General features: G+C 40.0%; 1 protein-coding gene across 1 annotated transcript; it reads right to left on the bottom strand.

Annotated features, from left to right (window-relative positions):
* Positions 1-505: 505 nt before the first annotated feature.
* Positions 506-22157, bottom strand: LOC117452839 (SEC14-like protein 2). The gene is made up of 12 exons (XM_034091627.1): positions 21832-22157; positions 19666-19741; positions 9568-9611; positions 8032-8094; positions 6937-7125; positions 6728-6823; positions 6560-6620; positions 6325-6408; positions 6122-6228; positions 3753-3892; positions 2610-2779; positions 506-2506 (listed from the first exon to the last, which is right to left on the bottom strand). Exons 1-12 carry the CDS (start codon positions 21883-21885, stop codon positions 2352-2354), a joined length of 1239 nt encoding a protein of 412 aa, XP_033947518.1. The 5' UTR covers positions 21886-22157; the 3' UTR covers positions 506-2351.
* Positions 22158-22171: the final 14 nt, after the last annotated feature.

The raw sequence follows: 22171 nt of genomic DNA, 5'->3' as shown, positions 1-22171 counted from the left end.
CTTCACAATCAACATACACATTTACACATATGCACACATTAAGATAAAAGCACACATTAAGATATTGGTTGGCTATACAATAAAGTTTGTGGTTAAATAATTAATCAACACAAGGTGGGGGAGCTTAAGAGCTGAGAGGAGACTGAATTATTAGACATTTCCTCTGTTTGATAACTCGCTAGCTAGGCTATATTGTGAACTCCTTTTGCAGGCATGGGTGTAGCCTACCTGCTGCTTTGACGTTCTCCCTAGCTATTGTATGACATTGATTGTCATATTAGTACTACTCCAAATGAGAAACGGGGGCTTTCTTCATGTTATTTCATTCCAAAACATTTTTTTTATATTTTTGTGTCACCTAAACCGCTAGTCTTACTGCCGCCCATTTTATTTATTTTCCTCACTGTCACATACCCTTGATGCAAAAAAAGTTTAAATAATACAGTGATGTGTTTTAAATGGTTGTTTCAAGGAGTCTTTCATGAAGAAAAAAACAATCAGCAGGGATGTTAAGTGTAGTAACACATTTATTTACTTCTCCTACAATAGTTTTTATAGTATCTTCATCATGTGAAAATATTCAACAGTTTGGACAGTACAGACATAATAGAGAGCATATTTTATTTATGTTTAAAAGTCGCCCGAGAATTGTACAAAATGTAAACGAAAATAATGTGAACATCTGTTATTTTGCCACAATCAGTAAGTAAGTAAGTAATTTTACTGTCAAGAGACAGTAAAATATTTCATTCAATTCACTGCAGACAAGTTCCCATGAATATTGTGTGTATCTGATTAATCATATACTGTACAGTGTGTATATATAGACTTTAATATTTTTGCTATTAAAGAAAAAAAAAAATTCTGTAAATTAAATTAGGAATGAAGAAATAAATATTTAAAGTAATGTTGCAACAATGAAAGTGCATTGATTATATGTCAAGGGAATGCAATTGAATCTAAACAGCTTTCAAGATTAATACAACTTAATTGAATTATGTGTAATTAGGTCTTAAATAAATGTTCAGTGCAACTTTAATTTGACAATATTTCTAAGCAAACATTAAGGCAAAAAGAGGTAGGCTATATAAAAGGTATATTCATTTCTAGATTTCTTTTTTTTCTTTTAGTCGTAAAACAAACAACATTCATATTCTTGCAACAACAAATATTGATATAGACTGGAATGCCTTTACTGTTAATGGCTGTAATGGAAAATAACTATTTATGCCACAAACCATGTACAGAAAATTGATTTTGTGCATAGAATTAAATATTATTTCTCTCTGGTGACTTGATTCACTTGGTGTCCTTTAATAAAACTAAGAACGGTCAACACATAAGAGGATCTTTGTAGATTTAGCATTGCACTCCAACAACATTGACAAATATATAGTATTTTTGAATGCCAACTATTCTTCTTCCTTCTCAAAACCAGTCGCCATCTTGACTAGATTCTGTTATAGCAGCTAAAATAGCTCGCTATAGCCTATAACACTTCCATAAGGAGAAATGAGCTGCACTTTAACAAGTGATGCTTCGGTCCCAGCTGTGTGCATCACTTTGTAGTGTCCCTGTTTCTCTTGTGATTTCAGCTTCAGCCTTTTGGATGTGCAGCGTTTCTTTTATGCAGCTGTGTGTGTTTCATCAAGTTGGTGAAGATGTTCCTTCATTTGCAATCATTTTGGCACAATTGTATTTTTTTATATTTGCAATATTTTTTAAACTGCAGCACATTTCTCCTTATGGAAATTCCTCCTAATTGCTATCAGTATCCAAAGGTTCACATGTTTCCTACCAACAATAACATCAATCATAAACTGTATGGCCAAAAGAATGTTGACACCCATGTGTAATTGTCTAATATCCTTATTTTAAAGGAAAGAAAATTATTTGTTGCTAAAACAGCATTTACTCTGGTGTTAGGCTTTAGTGAGGTCCAACACTGATGTTCAGTAGTAATGTCTGACTCCTTTATTGGTCTTTGGTATTGGACATTTCTATAAACGCTAACCACAAAGTTGGAAGAACACTGTTGTTTGTTTTGCATTTTCCTTTCTATTAATCAAAACTCGGTCCAAACCATGAAAACCATAACTCAAAGTGCCCCAAAATGTGTGTACGTGTCCATATACAGTACCTTTGGTCATAGTATCCCACCTGTGGTTTAACTAATGTTTCTAAATGGACAACACATGACTTCATAACAAATGATTAAAACGGTTGAACACCAAGAACCTGACTTAGTTGAAATACTTTTTGGATAATGGCAGCATGTTGCATTTCCTTTTTAACTCAAGTATGTCAGGCTGTGCTTTATCCAACAACATGGAAGTGGCACATCTTCTCGGTTATGATTGGCTGTTGCCCTCAGCTTGCACGGTGGTGTTTCTGGAGCCGCCGTTGCCCTGTGGGGACTGTAAGCGTTCCGGTAGCAGGACCTCTACGGTAAAGCTGATTCTTTTGGCCTGAAACATGCTGTAAGTGTTGTCAAATCTCAGAACATCTGCGGAAGAAAAAAGAGAACAGTACATTTACCTTACTCTCCTCTCAGACAGCACATTGTAAAGTTCTGAGCTCCGGTGAATGCAGGGTGTTGGGTTACTCACAGACTCCCGGGCGTTCACAGGTCAGTGATCCGTCTTCGGGCACTAGGTGAGCGTTGTATCGCTGGCTGAGCACCACTTCCTCCATCTGAGCTGCCTTCTTCTTCTCGCCCTTTTTAGCCTTCACAAACACCCCAAACCCAATGTCTGCACCTTCACTGGCAAACTGCCATCTATGGAGATGAGAAGAAAAAGGTTCTCCTTATCACTGCTTTGACTTTTTCTCAGACCTGATTCTATTACAATAATACAAAAGCACCACCATTGAAAGCACTTCAAAAAGTCCCTTGTGTTTCATAGCCGAGGCCTGACATTACCACAACACAAAGAAATTAAATATGCATGTGTCTGTTAAGCTTCATTTGATTGTGCTACTGCTAATCTCACTGTGATAACAAATATTGGTTAGAAAATGGTGACTTTAATGAAAAAAACATTATTTAATTTGTTGGAAAGTGCTTAAAATAAGTAACTTTAAGAGGTAGCACAATCAAATTGATCATTGAAACAATTAATGCTCCTTATTCTTCTCTTATTGATAATTATGCGCTTTTAATAATTATCGTGAATACAGATTTTTTTAATAAATAAATTGCAACATTAAAATATAAAAAAAAAAATCATGTGATGCTTAATCAGCTTCATATATCTTAAAGATATAGCTATCAATACAACTTAACTTAATTATATGTAATAACATTATTTTGTGTAAAAAGGCTTTATGCAGATTTACATTAAAAAAGAGATTAGTAGCCTACTCGTGTAAAGGCTGTTCATCTCAGATTACTTGTGGCACTCTTTGTTGGCTTTGCTTGTTATTATTATAGTTGCTATAGTAACAACTTGTTGGACTTGTCATTTATCTGCACTGATTAATTGTTTAGTCAGTAAAATGTCAGAAAATAGTGAAAATGCAGTTTTTAAAAAACCGCGTAAGATCACAAAAAGCTTCTTGTTTGGTCTAATAAAACTCAGAGATGTTCAATTAAACAAGTATGCAGCAAATACTCAAATCCTTTAAGCTGTATTCAGTGAATATTTGCTTATTAATAAACGAATGAGTAAATCAAGTCATTTCCTCAGCTCTAAATGACTGAACACCAACAGGTCAGCTGCCAGTCAGAAAGCATGTCGCGTGCAGCTGACCTGAGAACGCAGCCCGGGAACAGTATCTCATAGTCCAGCTGCTGGGAGGAGCCTCGGCTGACCGTGGTACATTGTTCGTATTCCATCATCACGTGGTCCCGCACGTAGTAGGAGGGGGGGACAGGGCTCACGTGGTGTATCTGCAACGAGTACATAAACAGTCAGTCGGATGTCAAAAACGTGATTATATGAAATGTAAAAAAATTGCGGGAAGGAGAAATGAAGAAAAATAGAAAGCCATCACTTACTTCGTGACATGTTCTGAATGCTTGTTATTTAAAATATGTGTGCACAAAAAAAATCCTCTTTTTTACTGTTTATTCACATAAATATCAAACTAATCAACTGGTCCCAGTAATACACTACACAGCGCAGTACTGGGAAGCACCCAACAGGGGGCAGAGATGTCATGAGTGTGATGATTTCAACACAGCTAAGTTATTATAAGGGAAGTCAAACTCCTTGCAAACAACCTCACAAAAAGGAAAATATACAAAAACAAAAGCATTGTCATATAGTCCATTATAGAGCAACACATTATTGGGCATCTACTGATTTTAAATTCTTTACAGTGCAGAGATTTCACTAAACCTCTAAGAGGATAAGCGTGAGGAAAAAACTACCGTACAAGATGTATAAGGCTTGATGGTTGTTTTAAAGAAGCAATATTATATTTCTATAGGGGCCTCCGTGCTTCACATCACTGCAATTCAAAACAGACAGGATCCTCCTATGATATTAACATAACAGAACATGTTTGCTATACAACCGACAATAATGAGTCCTGAATATGCAGAGAAATGCTCACTGATGATGTGACTGATCAATGTTTCACTGAACTCTACCAAAAAGTTACAATTCTAATCAAATCAAATTTCCAAACAAGTTGTACAATATAATTGTATTTATTCAGGCCCATAAATGATGCCCAACTCTTAAAGGAACAACTCATCATTTTGGAAATGTACTCAAATGTAAACTTAGCGCACCATTAAAGCTAGGAACAACGGTAAAAGAAATAGCCTGGCTCCTCCCAACAAAATCTAAAGTGTAACATTGATTAATTGTGTTTGAGTGACATGTGGGACTATTTTAGCCAGGTGCTGTGGCCTCCTTGAATCACTAACAGTACAGCAGTTTCCCATCACTTCCATTCCTTTGTGCTAGGCTATACGCTAGTTGTCTCTTGTCTTTAGCTTCATATTTACATATGGTTAACAGACATAAGTGTAAGCTCAATCTTCTAATCCAACTCGTGTTAACAAAGCATGAGAATGGGCGCATTTCCCAAATGCCACACTGTTCCTTTATTATGATAACTCCAGTTCCTACGACCAAACTAATATAACACAGTCAGTGAAGCTCAAGACACAGGGAGCTAAAGGAGATTTTTTTTAAAGGGTAGAAAAAAGAAAACACTTAGAGGCTGAGCATCTCAATTCCTTGAATCTTGAATGCAGCCGTAATGAATTTCTCTCTTCCTGTTCCTCATTTCTCCTCCGCCCAATTTTTTATCTACGGAAACGGTGACAAACGCACGGTCAGTTTTCTCGTCTAAAGCGTTGTCTATAAGCGCGACTACCCAAGCTGCTCTGCATGTGTCGCTCTATACTACATCCCTCGCGCTGAGGGCTGTTACCATCTCTACGCAGCGCGGCAGGGGTGCGGCGTGAAGTGGGAGTTATTACAATGAATTTGTCTGTGCAGCAAACCAATAGTTCAATGCAACTGGCAAAGTGGATTCATTCTGCCAGTCCAGTAACGTCCTGTACTGTTATTGACCTTCTGTGATCAAACTGGCTTATTCATGCGTAACAGGAGCCTCCCCACAGCCAGTGGCGGCAGCGTTAACATTTTATAGAGAACGTCTGATCCGCTGTGTTCAGTTTGGCCTGTTTGGAGCCTGAATGTGGCGTTGCATTACCAACACATTGCATATGCATAGCAAGCATGCTAGCCAGGCAGTCCCTGACTAAAGCAAAGCTGTACGCTGCCAAACTACATGAGCACATGATCCAAACCTGTGAAAATAAACAACAAGGCATGAAATGTTCAATATTGTTTTTATGGCGGACATATCATGCTCATTTTCAGGTTCATATTTTAGTTGTGTGCCCCCACTGTGACATGTTTCCATTTCTCATACTGCCTGTGCTGCAGCACCTCTTTTCACCCTCTGTCTGAAACCAGAGCCCAGACTCCCCTGATTGGTTAGCTGGCCGGCTCTGTTGTGATTGGTCAACTGCTTAGCAAAGTGTAGGAAATGTCCCTTAGCCTATCACGTGCAATGTGTAGGAGCGCTAGCCAATAGAAGCGTGTGTGTTACATAGTGATGTCAGTATGTTACAGGCTCTGATTCACAGACTCACCATGGTGCGACAGCGAGGATCTCCATCAGGGTCCGTCAGTTTACCGCCGTATATCACCGGCAGCTGCTCTGCATCAATGTACTTCATTAAAACCTCCTGCCAGTTAGCTGGAGGAACAACAACGGTCATTTCATCAGGAACACGGGCGGTCAAAGTGTTTCCATTTGGTGCCATATTCTCTCAAGTACGATGTTCTGTCTTACCCCCGAGGATATTGATCTTTTGTCTCGTGTTCTCACTCAGGAAATGCTTTACGAGGTTGTAGGCCACAGGAAAGAGTTTAGGAGCTGCAAGAGAATGTAGTGTTAAGTAAATGTTCACTAGTGATAGATAAACTCTGGCTCCACACAAACAGGGTCAAGTTATTACAAAAAGAATCTGAATAAAGAACCGCAGGTGGACTCAATGAATCCTTCATCGATTAAAGGCCAAATGTACCTTTAATGACAAAAAGCCTTTTCAAGCCTTCTGGATAGTTGGCTTCAAACATCTGGAGGATCTGGTGACACAGAGAAACATCATGTATTCATTCATTTGACGCACGGTCCACTTCTAATATAGGTTGTGTGAGCTTTACATCTACAGCGTCAGGACATCTCTCCATACCTCTGTATATGTCTCTATAGCAGGCTTCCATAAGTGTTTCAGACCCAGACCTTCTACGTCGTAGATCATGGTGATTGACTCAACGTTCCTCCCAAGCTGGGGACAGAAAGACGGGGAACTGAAATTGGTGGAACCATCCAATAACATAGAAAACATTAAACGTGTGATCAGTAGCACTGGTTCTCCGTCCTACGTCGGTGTTCTCAAACCTTCTGCGACTGGACGTCACATTCCTGCTGCAGGACCTCGCAGTCTCTGATCTTGGACTTGATGAAGTCTTGTTTGGATGCAGACAGGAAGAGGCCTTTAGGGTCCACAGGGCCGATGACATCATACCAGACGGGACTGCCCTCCCGGTCGTAACCACACATCCCTCCGGACAGATACTTCTCGATCACCTGCAAACAGCAGTCATTTAAGATGGTTCCATTAGTCGTGTGCTGTAATGCAAGTAACAGCTGCCGGGCTGCCATTGGCTCTGGGTTGACAATAGGGCATCCACTATTTAACATTAAACCAATGGGAATAGCAAACATCAAAACGGGTACTTAATTACTTCATTCATTATGTTTGTTGCTTTATAGATATTTAACTATTGCTGCTATGTCAGAACCCGACAACCCCGCATGTGCGGTGGTGAGTTTATTCACACAGGAGCATTTTTCAACTTTTGAAATCCATACACACAACATATATTGCATGTCTGTCTTAGGAAAGAGATTCCTCCTATGTGGCTCTGCCAGAGGTTTATTCATCTTACCCTGTTAATTGTGGGGTTTCTTGGGAATGTTTCCTTGCATGTTGTAACAAGAGTTAAGCGTTTAAGGAAAGGTTGTGTCTACTGTACACACTGTAAAGTCCCCCAGATGTATCATTTGTGATATTGGGCTCGAGAAATAACATTGTATTGATCAATGATGGTAAAATACATTTGTTTTTCTGTGTAACATCCCAAACAAAAGTGCAACGAGATTCAACTGGCATTTGATAAAACCAGATAAACCCGAACAAAAACTTGGCAGGGTTAGGGTTAGGGTTAGGCCGGCAAAGTGTCCCAGCACCTTGTAGCTGGACAGAAACTATACTGCAAAGCCTGTACAACAGAAACAGGACGTTTAAACATGTAAGTTTGTTTAAGTAATACGACGGAGTATCTTAGATACTCAAAAGTAAGTTGATTAAAACTAAATTCAGTTTTGGAAACCAAAGGCTGATGCCTACTTGCAGGCTAGCAACAGCATTGAAGAGTTAGCGTTGAGCCGTTATAAAATGGGGGTTTATAATGTTTAGGGTTTAGTGTTTACCTCTGGTGGACGCCAGTCGGTGATTATTGCATCTACTTTCATCTGTTTCCTGAACTCCAAATGCTGGAAGAAAAGACAGGTGCATATTAAGTTTAAGTACATTCAAGTGAGGTTGTAGTTTTGTTCCCTGATGACAGACTGCTTGTACAGTGGCAGCTTGGCCTGAGCACAATGTGGTGATTTAAGTGGCTTAGGAGGTAACCGACAGCAGGTGAAACTAAAGCTGAACCGTCAGCAGGAAGGGGATCGTAATGTACCGGTATACTGTACCTCAAACACACCATCAAAGGGGACCAAAGATCATTTGTAATACGCTAATCGTCTTATTATTTATACATACACATTTTGAATACTGGGGCAAGAAATTCAAAAAGATAACATAAACCAAGTGGTGAAGTTCTGATGGAGTGTTAGTTAGTCATGGTTTGTTCAGATCAAAGCTACAGTTACACCCTTTTCGTGTGTAATCTCATAAAAATGCCTGCAAGGCAAACGTATGCTGAGAGAAACCTCAGTTAACTGTAAAACAATTAGCCTCATGCTAATGAAGAAAAGTGACAATGTTAAGTACTAGCCACTGCTTCTGTTAGCTTCCCTTGTGTTAGCCTGCAATGTGCTTTAGCTCATTGGTGGATAAGTGTTGTTAAAAAGTATTTCACTTGCAAAAGTACTTCCATCTCAAACATGGATATATGTAAAGACCCCAAACATCAGTTGGTGCCGCTTTAGTAAGTGGCTGTAAATCCAACATGGGCCGTTTCTCAATGTATCTATTTCAAGTATACTACGTCATCGAGTGGCGCCGAAGGACTGTTTAAATGCATGTTAAATGCCCAGCATTCGGCGCCACTCGATGACGTAGTATGCTTGAAATAGTGGCTCTGGAGCAGCTTTACTCAACATTGAGAAACGGCCACAGTCTCACTGGGGGTGTAAAATAATAAATAAAGCAGATTAAAATAATTAAATTGCATACATTTTATTTTGATTGTTTGTTATGTGGATGTGTAGTATGTATGTTAACAAAGGTGATTTAGCTAAATACACCTGTAGAGCCTCAAGAGCCTTTCTTGTGCTGGCAGACACATAGAAACATATTGGCGGGGCGCACTTCGCACACACACAAAAACATTCCACGAGCTCCGCGCTCACATTTTGCTAGGCAAAGCACCGCTGCTATGACTCCGTCCTAGGGGCAACACTGGACTGTGTTGGTAAACCTTATTATTTCTTGGTAATCACTCTTTTAATCCCTTTATCTATATCTTATCTCCTCAGGCTGCTGTGATGACCGTTTCCCCACAGCCACGCGTTATCTAATCTGAAGCCCCTCCTCAGCTGATGGCACGTCTGTGCTGCTGCAAACTGCGCTTTCACATACAAATAATTAACTAAAAGAGATAATGGACGCACCTTTGCTTTCAATTCAGAACCTGCTTTTTATTGCACTGCTACAAGAGCCTGACACAAGAGCCTGACACAAGCAGGTACTGTCAAATGTCCTGTCCTACTCAACAGAGAAGCTGAACTCGTTACCTTTCGCAGCATGGCCTCCGACTTCTGAATATTGAAGTTTCTGGCTGAAAAAGAAAAGGCAAGGAAAATAAGGCATGATTTGTAGAGAGATCCATAAATGATTGTCATTAAATAAATTGAAGATACCCAATTAGAGTGGGATTCCAACAATACATTTGATCAAAAGAAATTAAAACTTGAATAAAATGTAGGGAATTAGGAGAAGTAGCTCACGTACATGCGTGCAATATGTGTCAATAATGTTTGTAAGTATGTTTGATTGTCACATTCAAAGTTATTAGACTGGATGTGAAAAGGATAACAAAAAAGGAAATGGGTCAAAATGATGATAATCATATCCAGCAAACATGTGCGATAATAACGTATGCATGAGAGGTTCTATATCATCACACTTTACTTGACCCTATCTTTACATCTTCTAAAAATAGGAAACAATTCATTAACATCAACAAATAAGAGATGTAGAGGGAAACGAAGAGCAGCAACTAATGATACCACCACATCCTGTATTGTTTTGGTTGATCTAAACCTTGTTTTAAAGTTGTATAACCAAAATAAAAGGGTTACTTGGAAACCACTAGTAAACCAAAATATTACATTTAGTGTGAAAATGTGCAAATCCTGGCAAGACTGATATAACAGTTCCTCAAAAGTGTCTCCATAATTCTTATACGGCGGCTCCACGGTCCATAAATGGCACAAGGCGATTTTTAGGAACGTGGGACATTTAGGGAAGTGGTAAAAATTTAACTTGCATAATCTTCACTGATACCCTCTGGGAATTAACTTGCATAACATCCACAATACCTCCTGGACTCTAACAGAGTAAAACAGCTATGTCAGTATGACTGATCCAGCATAGTCCTAATGCTGCATGTAAGGTGATTAGCTCTGCAGCTTAATGTCTTCTGGAACAGAACAACAGCGCTGTGGAAGTGACACACACTCCAACAGCGGATTATACACCTAACTGTATGCTCCAATCTGCCACCTTAACCAGGACATAGTGACAATTACAAAGCGCAGAGCAGGGTACAGGCTGTGCATTATTTTGAGTCATTAATAAGGATTACTCTGATAACTTCATCTTAAAATGCGGTCTTATTGGAAGGAAAGCACTGTATATTCGATATATGACACTTACATGACAACTGTTTTATGTAGCCCAACATCATAAATCATTATTTGCCGATAAGCATACAACACACTCAGTTCCTAAAACCTTCAGCTGTGATAAAGGTTCATATTGAGGCCAGTACGATGAACAACAACAATTATCTGATAACATTTAACAAACCAATATCTCTCCCACCACTGGTCCAGGTTTAATAAAACACAAAGGGACAGTGGGTTTCGTGATTATATGATCATCCACTGGTGGCCCTAGATTTAGACTTTTAGATGCCTTTAAATATAACAAGTATCAATCTTGGCTAGAAGCAAACACAGCAAATAGCCTATACGTGTCTATACCTCTGCAAAGTCAAAGGAAGGCGAAAGTCACAACATTTTTAGTCATTAGAACGTCGAGATAGAGTAAAAAAATATACATTTGACATTGATGTGGAAAAGACTCCTCTCTTTTAACTAAATCCAACTTCAAGAGTTTTTAATAAAAAGCTGCCGTTTGCAAAAGTGTCTTTCACCAAATTCAGGTCAATATGTTCTACAGTTTCTCCATAACAGAATGAATTGGTGTCATGTACACCGCTTTTATCTTTTAAGGTGGAGCTCCTCAGAGATAAATGCAGTATACGCCCAATTGGAGGGAATCGTCTGAGACTTAGAGGCTTAACAAGCAAGTGGTTATCCTGAGAAAGAGGAGAAGGGTCATTCATTGGCCGACAGAAACAGGTTATAGTTGAATCTTTCCCACAGTCAGTCGCTGTGATTCCCATTATTTCAAGCACAACATGACAAGAAATATGAAACCTTGGCACAGGAAAGTGTAGAGCTACGCCCTGTAGGCCTACCTCAAGGCATATAGCTGTGATAGTTCATACACTTAACCCTCCTATTATCTTCGTTTCCCCCCTTACTCTGGTGTTCGCAGTCAAATTTGACTGGTCCTGTTTTAACTGCTATTACATTAACACAAAAACCATTAATCATCACCAAATGTCAACACACTTTCAAACTGTAGATATTGTATCACACTACTGGTATACGTGAAAACCTGCAGGAAATATACAAAGAATAAACACTGAATATGTATTGCGTGTGCCAGGTGTGATCCATGTGGGGGGATGGGCACATAAGAGCGGGAAATGTATCAAATTGGTGTGTGTGTGTGTGTGTGTGTGTGTGTGTGTGTGTGTGTGTGTGTGTGTGTGTGTGTGTGTGTGTGTGTGTGTGTGTGTGTGTGTGTGTGTGTGTGTGTGTGTGTGTGTGTGTGTGTGTGTGTGTGTGTGTGTGTGTGTGTGTGTGTGTGTGTGTGTGTGTGTGTGTGTGTGTGTGTGTGTGTGTGTGTGTGTGTGTGTGTGTGATTACTGATTCCTTTTCTTTATGGCGGTCATGACCGGGAACACCATGGGTGTTACAAAGTTGACTAAATCATCCAAAATTCAATGAAAGTGGTGATCAGCAATTTCATATGTGCAAATGTCTACTGTGAAGGATATCATAAAGCCTTAAAGGTGGGGTAGGTACGTTTGAGAAACCGGCTCGAGATCGCTAGAATTTGAAAATACACAGCCGGAGAAAATCTGCCACTTCCTTATAGAGCCCCTCCTCCAACACACACGAACGCGCACATGACCAATGAGGGCACGAGATAAGTTTGTGCCCCGATGAAATCCGTTTAGCCGGGCCGGCTAAACGGATTGGATGGCCTACCTGCCTGTCAGCCGTTGTACTTTTTACAGTATTACGGCTTCTACAGATGAAAATGTTTTATGGATTTTTTGTCAAAGCACTTAAGATATTCATTGCTATCAGGATGTTAAGAGCATTCAATGGAATATAACAAAAAGTGTATCTCGAGCCGGTTTCTGAAACTTACCTACCCCACCTTTAATGCAATCGAATGTAAAACAAAAAAGTTATGATTGATGAAAGTAGAAAATCGGTCAGATTTGACCTGAAGACAACAGGAGGGTTTTAATAACTGGTTTACATTTATCTACTGCCAGCCAAGAGCTCACCTGAAATATGTTCTTGAAACCTTCTACTGTTGCAAAGTAATTGTTTGACAGACAAAAAGCAGCTAGTAGTATGATTTGATACCTCTTATACGAAGAGAGCAACAACTTAAGCTGAGTTCAGATATTTTATTTTTGACTAAGCCCTTTTCAGACATTGATTGCTCATTTGTGGCCACTGTCTATAAAAGGAGCTGTGATGAACGGCTCTGTTGTGATTGGTCAAAGCTTAGGGATGTCCCTCCCCTTAACCTATCACGTACAATGTGTAGAAGTGCTAGCCAATAGAAGGGCGAGTGTTTCATAGTGATGTCACTATATCACATAGGTTAACAAAGGGCTGGGGAGGAGTGTCAGAGAGAAACTCCCTATAGAGCAGCGGTTCCCAACCTGTGGGCCACGGCCCCCTAGTGGTCCGCGAAGGCATTGCAAGTGGGCCGCCAAATATATATTTTTTTTATTTTATTTTGTACAATATATATATTTTTTATTTTATTTTGTACAAGCTAAAACACGGACATAGCAATAACATCTAGGAGATGACATTCCCATCTCAGACAAAAACAAAACAAAAACAGGAGAAATAAAGATACAGTCAGGATCACTTCAACATTTCACAAACAAAAATAGGTTGACAACCAAAAACCACCAAAAGCACAACATGGCGAGCATATTGTTTCTTTCATCCCACTCTTCGTTAGAGCTCATTATTTCCCATTTCATGGCGTGTTCAGCCTTTGATTTTTTGTGGCAATAATTATTTTCTAAATAAATTGTATTTTGTATCTACTCTTCAAACACCTTAAATTAAGATGACTCCTTGATTGACTTTTAAAAATATGTATTTTAGCCAGAAGAATAGTTATATTTATTAACTGTGTGCGGTCTTCATCTAAAAGCCCAAATAAAATATTAAAGGGTTTAATTTATTAACTGAATGTAAATTCAATATTTGCCATCAAATAATTTGCAAAGCATTATGTTTTGTGTGGAAACATTTTCATCATTAATATTTTTCTTTATTTTAACCTCTTTTCCTTTCTCTTTCTCGATCCTCCTTAGCAACGGTCATTACAGTCCTTGACAGCGGTCTGTCCTACTGGATTTACAACGTTTCACATATTTAGCCTCCGTATTGTTTATGGTTGAATATGGGCCACGAAAAAAAATGTGATTCTTAAGTGGGCCCTGAGGTGAAAAAGAGTGGGAACCGCTGCTCTAGAGGGAACTTTGGGATGTTAGCCTTTGCAGACCATTTACACACAAAATCCACCCAATACAATACAGGAAAACCAGAACAAAGCACAATAGGGCCTCTTTAACTAAATATATTGAAATCAGTTCAGACAGATGAACCAGGGCAAAATAATTGTTGAGATCTAGATAATGATGAGGTCAATCGTTAGAGCTCACTGTGTGCCACCTCAGGCTTTTTGCTTTAAATCAATGACCTGGACTGGGCTATTCTCTCATATATTCCCAAAGCCAAACTGATTAGATTAGATTTAGATTAGATTCAACTTTATTGTCATTGCACAACAAAATGCAGTTTGCATCCAACCAGGAATCATAAAGAGTATATAAAATGGGACCAGGGGCGCCGCCAGGGATTTTGGGCCCCATGAAAAGATATCACATTGGGCCCCACCACCAGGCCCAGGCCACGCCAACCAAGCACAATGCTGTAACCACACCTCCAGAACCCAACCCACTCATTTATGCTTTAAATAACTCTACCTGTACAGGCTTGCATCTATCTTGTAGTCCAATACTAACTGCACAATATTTACTGACACTGAGCGGTGAAAATATAACACTGTGCAGACATGGAACATTCTACTGCAGTATAATTCACTATTTGATATAAGACTAACATTCCTGACAATAGACCTCAATACTCATCATGAATGCATAAATCCAAATAAATATAACTTAAATATGTGGAAAAATACTGTGTTTGAAATGTATAATTGAAATTAGATGTTAGCTTTTTGTTTTGATATATATTTTGTATTCCAGTCTCCCTTCAGATATGTTAAGTGGCATGGCATTCAACACAATGCTGCTCACCTCCTTCAGTTGGGAGAAAAGCTGGTTCAGGTTCAGCATTATGGGGGGACAGGGCTGCTGAGCCTAAAGATGGATCTGTTGGACCTGGCACCAGGGGGAGGGACAACTGATTTAGTATGAATAGCTGCTAAAAACCTACCTGCATTTATTAAATGTCAGCTAAAAGAGCAGTGAAATGAAAAACCTCTGCATTTTCTATATAGATATTAACAGTACTTAATGTCAGCATTACAATTATTATTTACAATGGACTAAGACTAACAGACTAATTTCCACCACTCATGGACCACACCCACCTTTTCTTTGAAAAACTGGGTGACATACTGTCGCCCTTTAGTCCCTCTCTCTTGTCTTTCTCTCCTTTCTTTTCTTTTTTGAAAGCCTGACTTTGTTAGTCGTTGAGACATGGCACACACGTAAGTACTAGCATCCCTGCTCCTCACATGCTCTCACTCTCTCTCTGCTAGATAGGGCCGGTGCCGCACCGCGTTTGGAGGCAGGACCAAACCATTACATGTAAATAGAGGGGGGTGTACAGAGGCTTTGGAAAGTTAAATGAATTGTAAGTTTAGTGAGTACATTATCAATATAACGTCCTATTAATGTTAATTATTGATGATTGATGAAAGGTTACTTAAACATTTGTTTCTTAATGTTCTCAAATAGTTTGGGCCCCAGTCAGTCACAGGCCCTTAAAATCGTCCTAACTTTTCACCCCCTTACGGCGCCCCTGGATGGGAAACATCTCTATATTCATATAGAAAGTGAAATGACTTGAATCATTCAGAGCTATAGGCCAAACAGGCACCACATTGTCCACCTTTCTAGCTGTGACGCTGACCTTTATCCTTTTGTACGGTTTCATTAAAGAGAGCAATTTGCCTACACTGCCACTGCGCTCTTCTTATGAAATCATTTCACCCTCTAGTCTAGGGAACAAAAAGCCACCAGAGCAACAGCAGAGCGTCTACTGCAGGGGTGGCCGACCCGCGGCTCTCGAGCCACATGCGGCTCTTTGCCTAGTTTCATGCGGCTCTTCACTTCATATCGAATTGTGTGAGTTTGGGGGAGAGACACAGACTCCTGACAAGTGTTGCACGGTGTACCGATACTTGAAAGGTACCGCGATACCCTGCCGTTAAAAACGTTACGATTCCTCCGTTTCATTAGTATCGGTACTTTAAGAATGACGGGGAAAAGTACTCCGGTGAGAAAGCGCCGTTTTACTAAGAGCCGTGTGTGTTCAGCGCTCTGCTTCCACTCCCTGCTTGCAGCCGTGCCTGCAGTCCCTCCCCTCTCCAGCACGCTCTACGTGCCTCCCCTCTCTCGTGCACGCGCTAGCTGCCAGAGGATGTGAGAAAACGAGAAGCATGGCTGCAAGTGGGAGTGCAACTGCCGCTGCGCCTCGGCTTGTTGACAAAAAAGACGCCAGAAGCGAAATTTGGAAGTATTTGAGCTATATCTCTGACAGTGAGGGCAAGCCTACGGACACCACGAGGCCTGTCTGTCATTTATTTTATTTATTGTTCTCATTGTTTAGAAGTTTGTGTTATGGTTATGGTGTGAAATAAAGCACAATAATTACATTTAAGACTATCCAAAAATCGAAAAATAATCGGAATCGCAATTCTTGACTTGGTATCGAAACCAAAATGTTGGTATCGTGACAACACTAGCTACTCCTGACAGTTAAACCTGATATGTAGTAGGTCTGTTAAGTATTGAATGCTGATCATTCTGACGTAATTTGGCCGGTCAAAGTTATTTAGGCTCGGATAAAATCGCTCCGTTACTTTCGTCCCGGCTCTCCCTACGTGTGTATGTGTGGTGTCAGTATGAGAGGATGACAGCGCGTCTAATTTTGATGTGGCCCAAGAGCCAATCACAATAATACCGGCTGCGATGCAGTGAACCTGTCATAGTCTGCTCCATCATTCACCAGTAGTTTTCCATTCACCTGTCTCACCTGTTTTCCACACCCACTCGTTAACTCACTCTCTTTCTCTTCTGCACCCATTAGCTTCTGCCAGTATTTAAACCCGCACCTTACACACACTCTTTGCCAGATTGTACTTTGCCTCATGCTTGTCTCTCCCGCGTTCAACACTAGATTGCCTACCCGGTTCCGACCCTGCCTGTCCCCGACCTGCCTGCTCTGCCTGTTTCCTGATCCTGCCTGTCCCTCGACTATCCTGCCTGGCCTGTTATCCGACCCTGCCTGTATCCACGCTGACCGCCTCGCTTACTCCCTGACCCTCTGCCTGTCCCTGACTCACCTTCTGCCCGCTGTCCTCCGGTGCGTTATACTGCCCGGTTGGTATTCCTCCGATCCAGTGGAATCTCCAATAAAGTATATTACCAATTCTCCTTGGTTTCTCGAGTGCTGCATTTGGGTTCTCCTTAAGATTGTGACAGAACCAATCACCTTTGAGGGGGGGGGGGGGAACCTATCGTTGATTAAACACTATCCAGTGTTTCCCCTACCATTGTCTTGGAGGGGCGCTGCGCCCCGCCAACGGAGCCCCGCGCCCCCCCCCTGAAATTCAAGGTGTTTAAAAAAGATATATACTTTTTTTTTTAAATATATATAGCACCAAATTGCAAATAATCTATAACTACTGTCACTTTTCACATTGAACATGTGCTCTTTTATTAAATAAACTAAACGCTTTCATTTGAAGTTGTGAGTTTAGTGTTTTTGACCCTAAGAAACACTGATGCATTAATCAATAACAATAATCCACAGCTCCTCTCTCTGCTCCAGAGGATTTAAAATATATATATCCCAATGCCACAAAAACGCATCAGTGACGTGGTTGAAATCTTGTCTCCAGAAAACAAAAAACTGAAACAAGCGGTATCAGTGACTGTGTCTGATGTGGCTCTTTGCAGTAACATAGAACACATGTGGCTCTTAACCTCTGACTGGTTGGCCACCCCTGGTCTACTGGAAGAACGCTTGTCCATCGTAGTGCCTCTTTAATGCGATTAGCTCTGGATTAGCCTGAAACACAGACTGCTAGTCCTCTGCTGCAGAACTAATCACAACAAGGCCTCCTTTATCTCTTTCTGAACACATCAACTCCAACAGGGCTTCAGATGGAAAACTATCAGGGATGATGTGGCTCAGATTCATTATTTTACATATATTTTTTCAGTATTTCCCACAGTTTATATAAAAAATCTAATCAAGTTTTATATAGCACATTTTTAAAACGATTTTTGGTCGAGCCAAAGTGCTCTACATATAATAATTGCCTTACAGTAAGGACACTATACAGTAAATACAACAGCACAGTTTGTGCAGAATATCAGTATGAGAAAACGACACCCTCTGACCTTAGACCCTCACATCGTACAAGGAGAAGTAAAAAAATAACTACCTATGTAAACAAGTTGACCTTTTCCATTCATTGCGAGGACGGTGAAGATAATAAAGTTGTAGCACTCAGATTGCAAAGTGACTAGAACGTAACCATGCACATATTTAAACCATACAGTCTATGATTTAAACACACATATATGAAGTCACGCAACATAAACTAGGCATACATGGGAAACGGTTTATTTTTCAATAATTGTAATGATCAGCCGTTTGTTACTGTATTATTGACCGTTTTGAAGAGCAGCATACGTTTTCCTGTTCTTTTCTTTATTATAGCTGCTATCAGGTGTAATCAGTACGTGGGCTACACAGGTTTCACCCTATCACAAGTAAGATCATAATGAAACATTAGTCGGTAAAATATGCCAGTAGCAAATGACTTCTCCCACAATATGATTGCAACAAGTAGTCAGACTAGCTTCAGTGGCTATGCTATCATCATCTAATACCAGAGACACTTTGATACCAGCGTTATGATGCCAAACAGTGTCATCTCAAACAAAAAAAGCACACTTATGGGGATGGGAAATATGCAACAGGGGATGTTGCTTGTGTGACAGTCACACAGTGAATTACTACTTTGCAGCAGTCGCTGAACGACGGTGGACGAGCTCCTCTCCTGGAGTCAGCAAACGCGACTGAACCACGGCACTCTGGAGGAGAGTATACAGTTGGAGAAGTCGTGCTTCAATTTAATCTGTTCTTGTAAGAATACCAACATGAGCATCGACCCAACGCAGTCCGCCATTGTTCTTACTGAGAGTGGCGTTTGAGAGAAAATCAGCGACGTATAGGGTGGCACTACATGGGCTATGGGCAGTCGAAAAGCAAAAGGGTTCGGAACTCATTGAAAAGGGGGTGTCCTAGTTCCTATGATATAATACATTAAATAAATGTGACCTTACGCAGATAGTTAGCAGAAAATCAATAGATAGATTAACCAATTAAAAACGATGAGGTAATGAGCTTGTTAGCTACTGTGCCTTACAGTATTGGCACTGCAAGTCTGATGATGCTGACCCTGCATAGCAACCTCACTTTTAGTTTAAGGGTAATTAAGGTGTCCAGTCAGGTCGCACTCCAGTGCAAATCATTGCATTAAGGCCTACAGCAAAACCTGCCGTCACCCAACCTCAACCTATCCAATACAAATAATCTGTGAGTCTGGTCAATTCTTCTTGCGTTTTAATCTGGCTTGGTTCTTCATCTGAAGTTTGAGCAATCACAGTAAGGCTTGCAAAACATGTGAGTCTCTTTCTCAACCCTTGCAAATCAAGTGTGTACAATGTGTTGCAAATATATCCTTTCACGCAATAAACCACAGCAACTTCTGCTTTTTGCATACGACTTCTGCTTTGGCACCGACATATTTTCAATGTGAATGCATGCAATTGAATGTAGGCAAATAGGCACAGGATAATAGGGTTTTTAGGGTATTGGTTTTCCTGTAGGTGCGAGCTGTGGTCAGGGAAAGCAGCAGGTGCCTCAGGTTTCCCAACTCACCTCTGAGCCAGCGTAACAGGAAGTGATCATGCTGTGCAGGAAGTTGAGGTAGAATATCTTGTATCCTCTCTCGAAACTGAGGCCAAAGGATAGAGAGAAGAAGAGCAAATGATGGACACAATTTACTAAAAAGGAAAAACACAGAGGTTTCAGGACTAGGAAAACACGTTCAAGGAAATGTTTAACGCTATACTTACAGTCGATGACACTGAAAGAAAAATAATACAGTACTTTTTTTTTCTTCAGGTGAGTATTTATTTTCTAAGGCTGCTAAAATATGTGACTGTGACAAATCATTTTACACACTTTGAGAGCAAGGTTGAGAAATGTCCCCCAAGGGATGCCATTTCAGCTTTGACACATGTACATTCCCTGTTTGCTTCCAGGGAGCCTGAAATCCTTCTTTCTATACTAATGGCTTAAAGGGCTCTATTCTGCTCATTGTCAGGGTTCATATCAGTGTGTAGTGCCTCTACTTCATGTCTCCGTGCTTTAATGTTCAAAAAGCTCTTTATTGTTCTCATACTGCCTGTGCTGCAGCACCTCTTTTCACCCTCTGTCTGAAACCAGAGCCCAGTCTGGTCTGATTGGATAGCTGGCTCTGTTGTGATTGGTCAACCACTTAGAGATGTCCCGCCCCATATGGGAAATGTGTTGGAGCGCTAGCCAATAGATGAGTGTTATGTAGTGATGTCAATATGTTCTGGAAGTAAAAATAGACAGAGGCATTTCATATTTACATTCACTGCTTTGTTTGTTTACTATAATAGCAGAAAAGGAAACCAGCAAATATTAAAACGTAGGAAGCGGCAAGCAGTTTCCTTTTTTTCTGAAAAAAATACTACCAAAGCCATGGGCATTGCCGTGCAGCTATAACAGCCTTATCTCTTCTGGTTGTGGACTTCACACTAGATGTGGAACCTGGCTGCAGGTTGAGACAAAGAGCATTAGTGAGTTGTTGTGAGGCAGCTGAGTCTCAGTCAACATTTTAATTCATCCTATAAGTGCTGGATAGGTCAGGACAAGTTCAGTTCATCCAGGTGCACCGGGCATTGTCAGGCTGAAACAGGAAGGGGCTTAAAAAACCGGTAGCCACGTCGTTTTTGATATATGTGAAATTCCTCTTATGTAAACGTACAGCTTACAGACTTCCCCTAAAAGGTTTATAAAAAGGTTTCTATATTGTAATGCAGTAGCGGGAAAAATAAATAAAATCATTGATTAAAAACTGAGATGATGCTTAAATAATGTGTCCAAACCAAAAATAGTTTGATGTATTAGTTTTGATTGATAGTTAATTGTAGCACGTTACAAACATACAGTGATGGATAATAATAAAGTACGTTGTAAAAAATGTATTGATTCATGCTTTCTCAATAGTATGTAGCAATAATTTTGATAATCGTTTAAATTTAAACTTAAAAAGCTAAATGCCAATATATGAATGGTTCAAATCACTTAAGGAATTGCTATACATATTAATGACTGTAGGTTTTGTTTGGAGATAAAGAAGACTGAAGACTTCAAATTGAATTTTCAGAACATTTGTGAATAAAAATGATTTGCCCCTCTCACTTGGAAAAGGCTTTATTATTATATTATTATACTACTACTTTATGCGAAATCTGTAACATTTAATCAATTACCCAATTCACTAAGACAACAATTCGATTCTGTTCTTACTAATTCATAATTTCAAGTGGAATTGTCAACCATATTCTGGTTCCAGATTATCAAATGTAAAAAAAAAAATGTTTTGTTCAAATATATAATAGAAAATACATATATTGGGGGTTCAGACCTGGTGGGAGGAAACAGATTTGATCATTTGGGGCATTTTAATGGGAACTACTTTCTGACCTGCTATAGTCAAAATGCTGAATCACATAATCGAGAAAATAAATGTTAGTTGAAGTCTTTAGACAGCTAACTTGTTCTTAATAATGGCTTATAACTTAATTATGGCTAAAACGCAAAAGATTCAATACCCTAAGCATGAAGAATGTAGGAAAGCTAACGGATCCTTTAAAAGACATTCATTTATTACACACGTGCTTAACCAGAGAGATTATATAACATTCATAATGGGATTAGAAAGCGTATTCAAGTAAGGATATAGGCTACTACAGTACAAAGCACAATTAGTATTAATATTAATAAACGTACCTGCTCCAGTGCTTCCGCCTGTTTAGGACTCAGGTCTCCGACTCTGCCGCTCATGTTTGCGATTCAACACGGATACTGACGGAGGTCCAAGTCAGATAAACAGATGGAGCGAGATAAACAGCGCAGTCACCGTTAACGGGCAGGCGGATCTCTGTCAGACGCCTCCCAGATGATGTTCAGTCGCTGCCTAGCTACAGTGTCCTCTTCTCTTCGCTGTCAGCAGGTGAGAAAGGCGGCCGAAGGAGGAACAAATTGTAAACACCACGCGACGACCGTCAGAAATTCAGTCCAACCGGCGGACTCTGTCAAAGATAGGGAATATAGACAGGAGCGCTACTCG

This window comes from Pseudochaenichthys georgianus, chromosome 9 (genome assembly GCF_902827115.2).
Source record: "Pseudochaenichthys georgianus chromosome 9, fPseGeo1.2, whole genome shotgun sequence".
In the NCBI taxonomy this organism is placed as follows: Eukaryota; Metazoa; Chordata; class Actinopteri; order Perciformes; family Channichthyidae; genus Pseudochaenichthys; species Pseudochaenichthys georgianus.
This window is presented reverse-complemented; position numbering and strand designations above follow the sequence as displayed.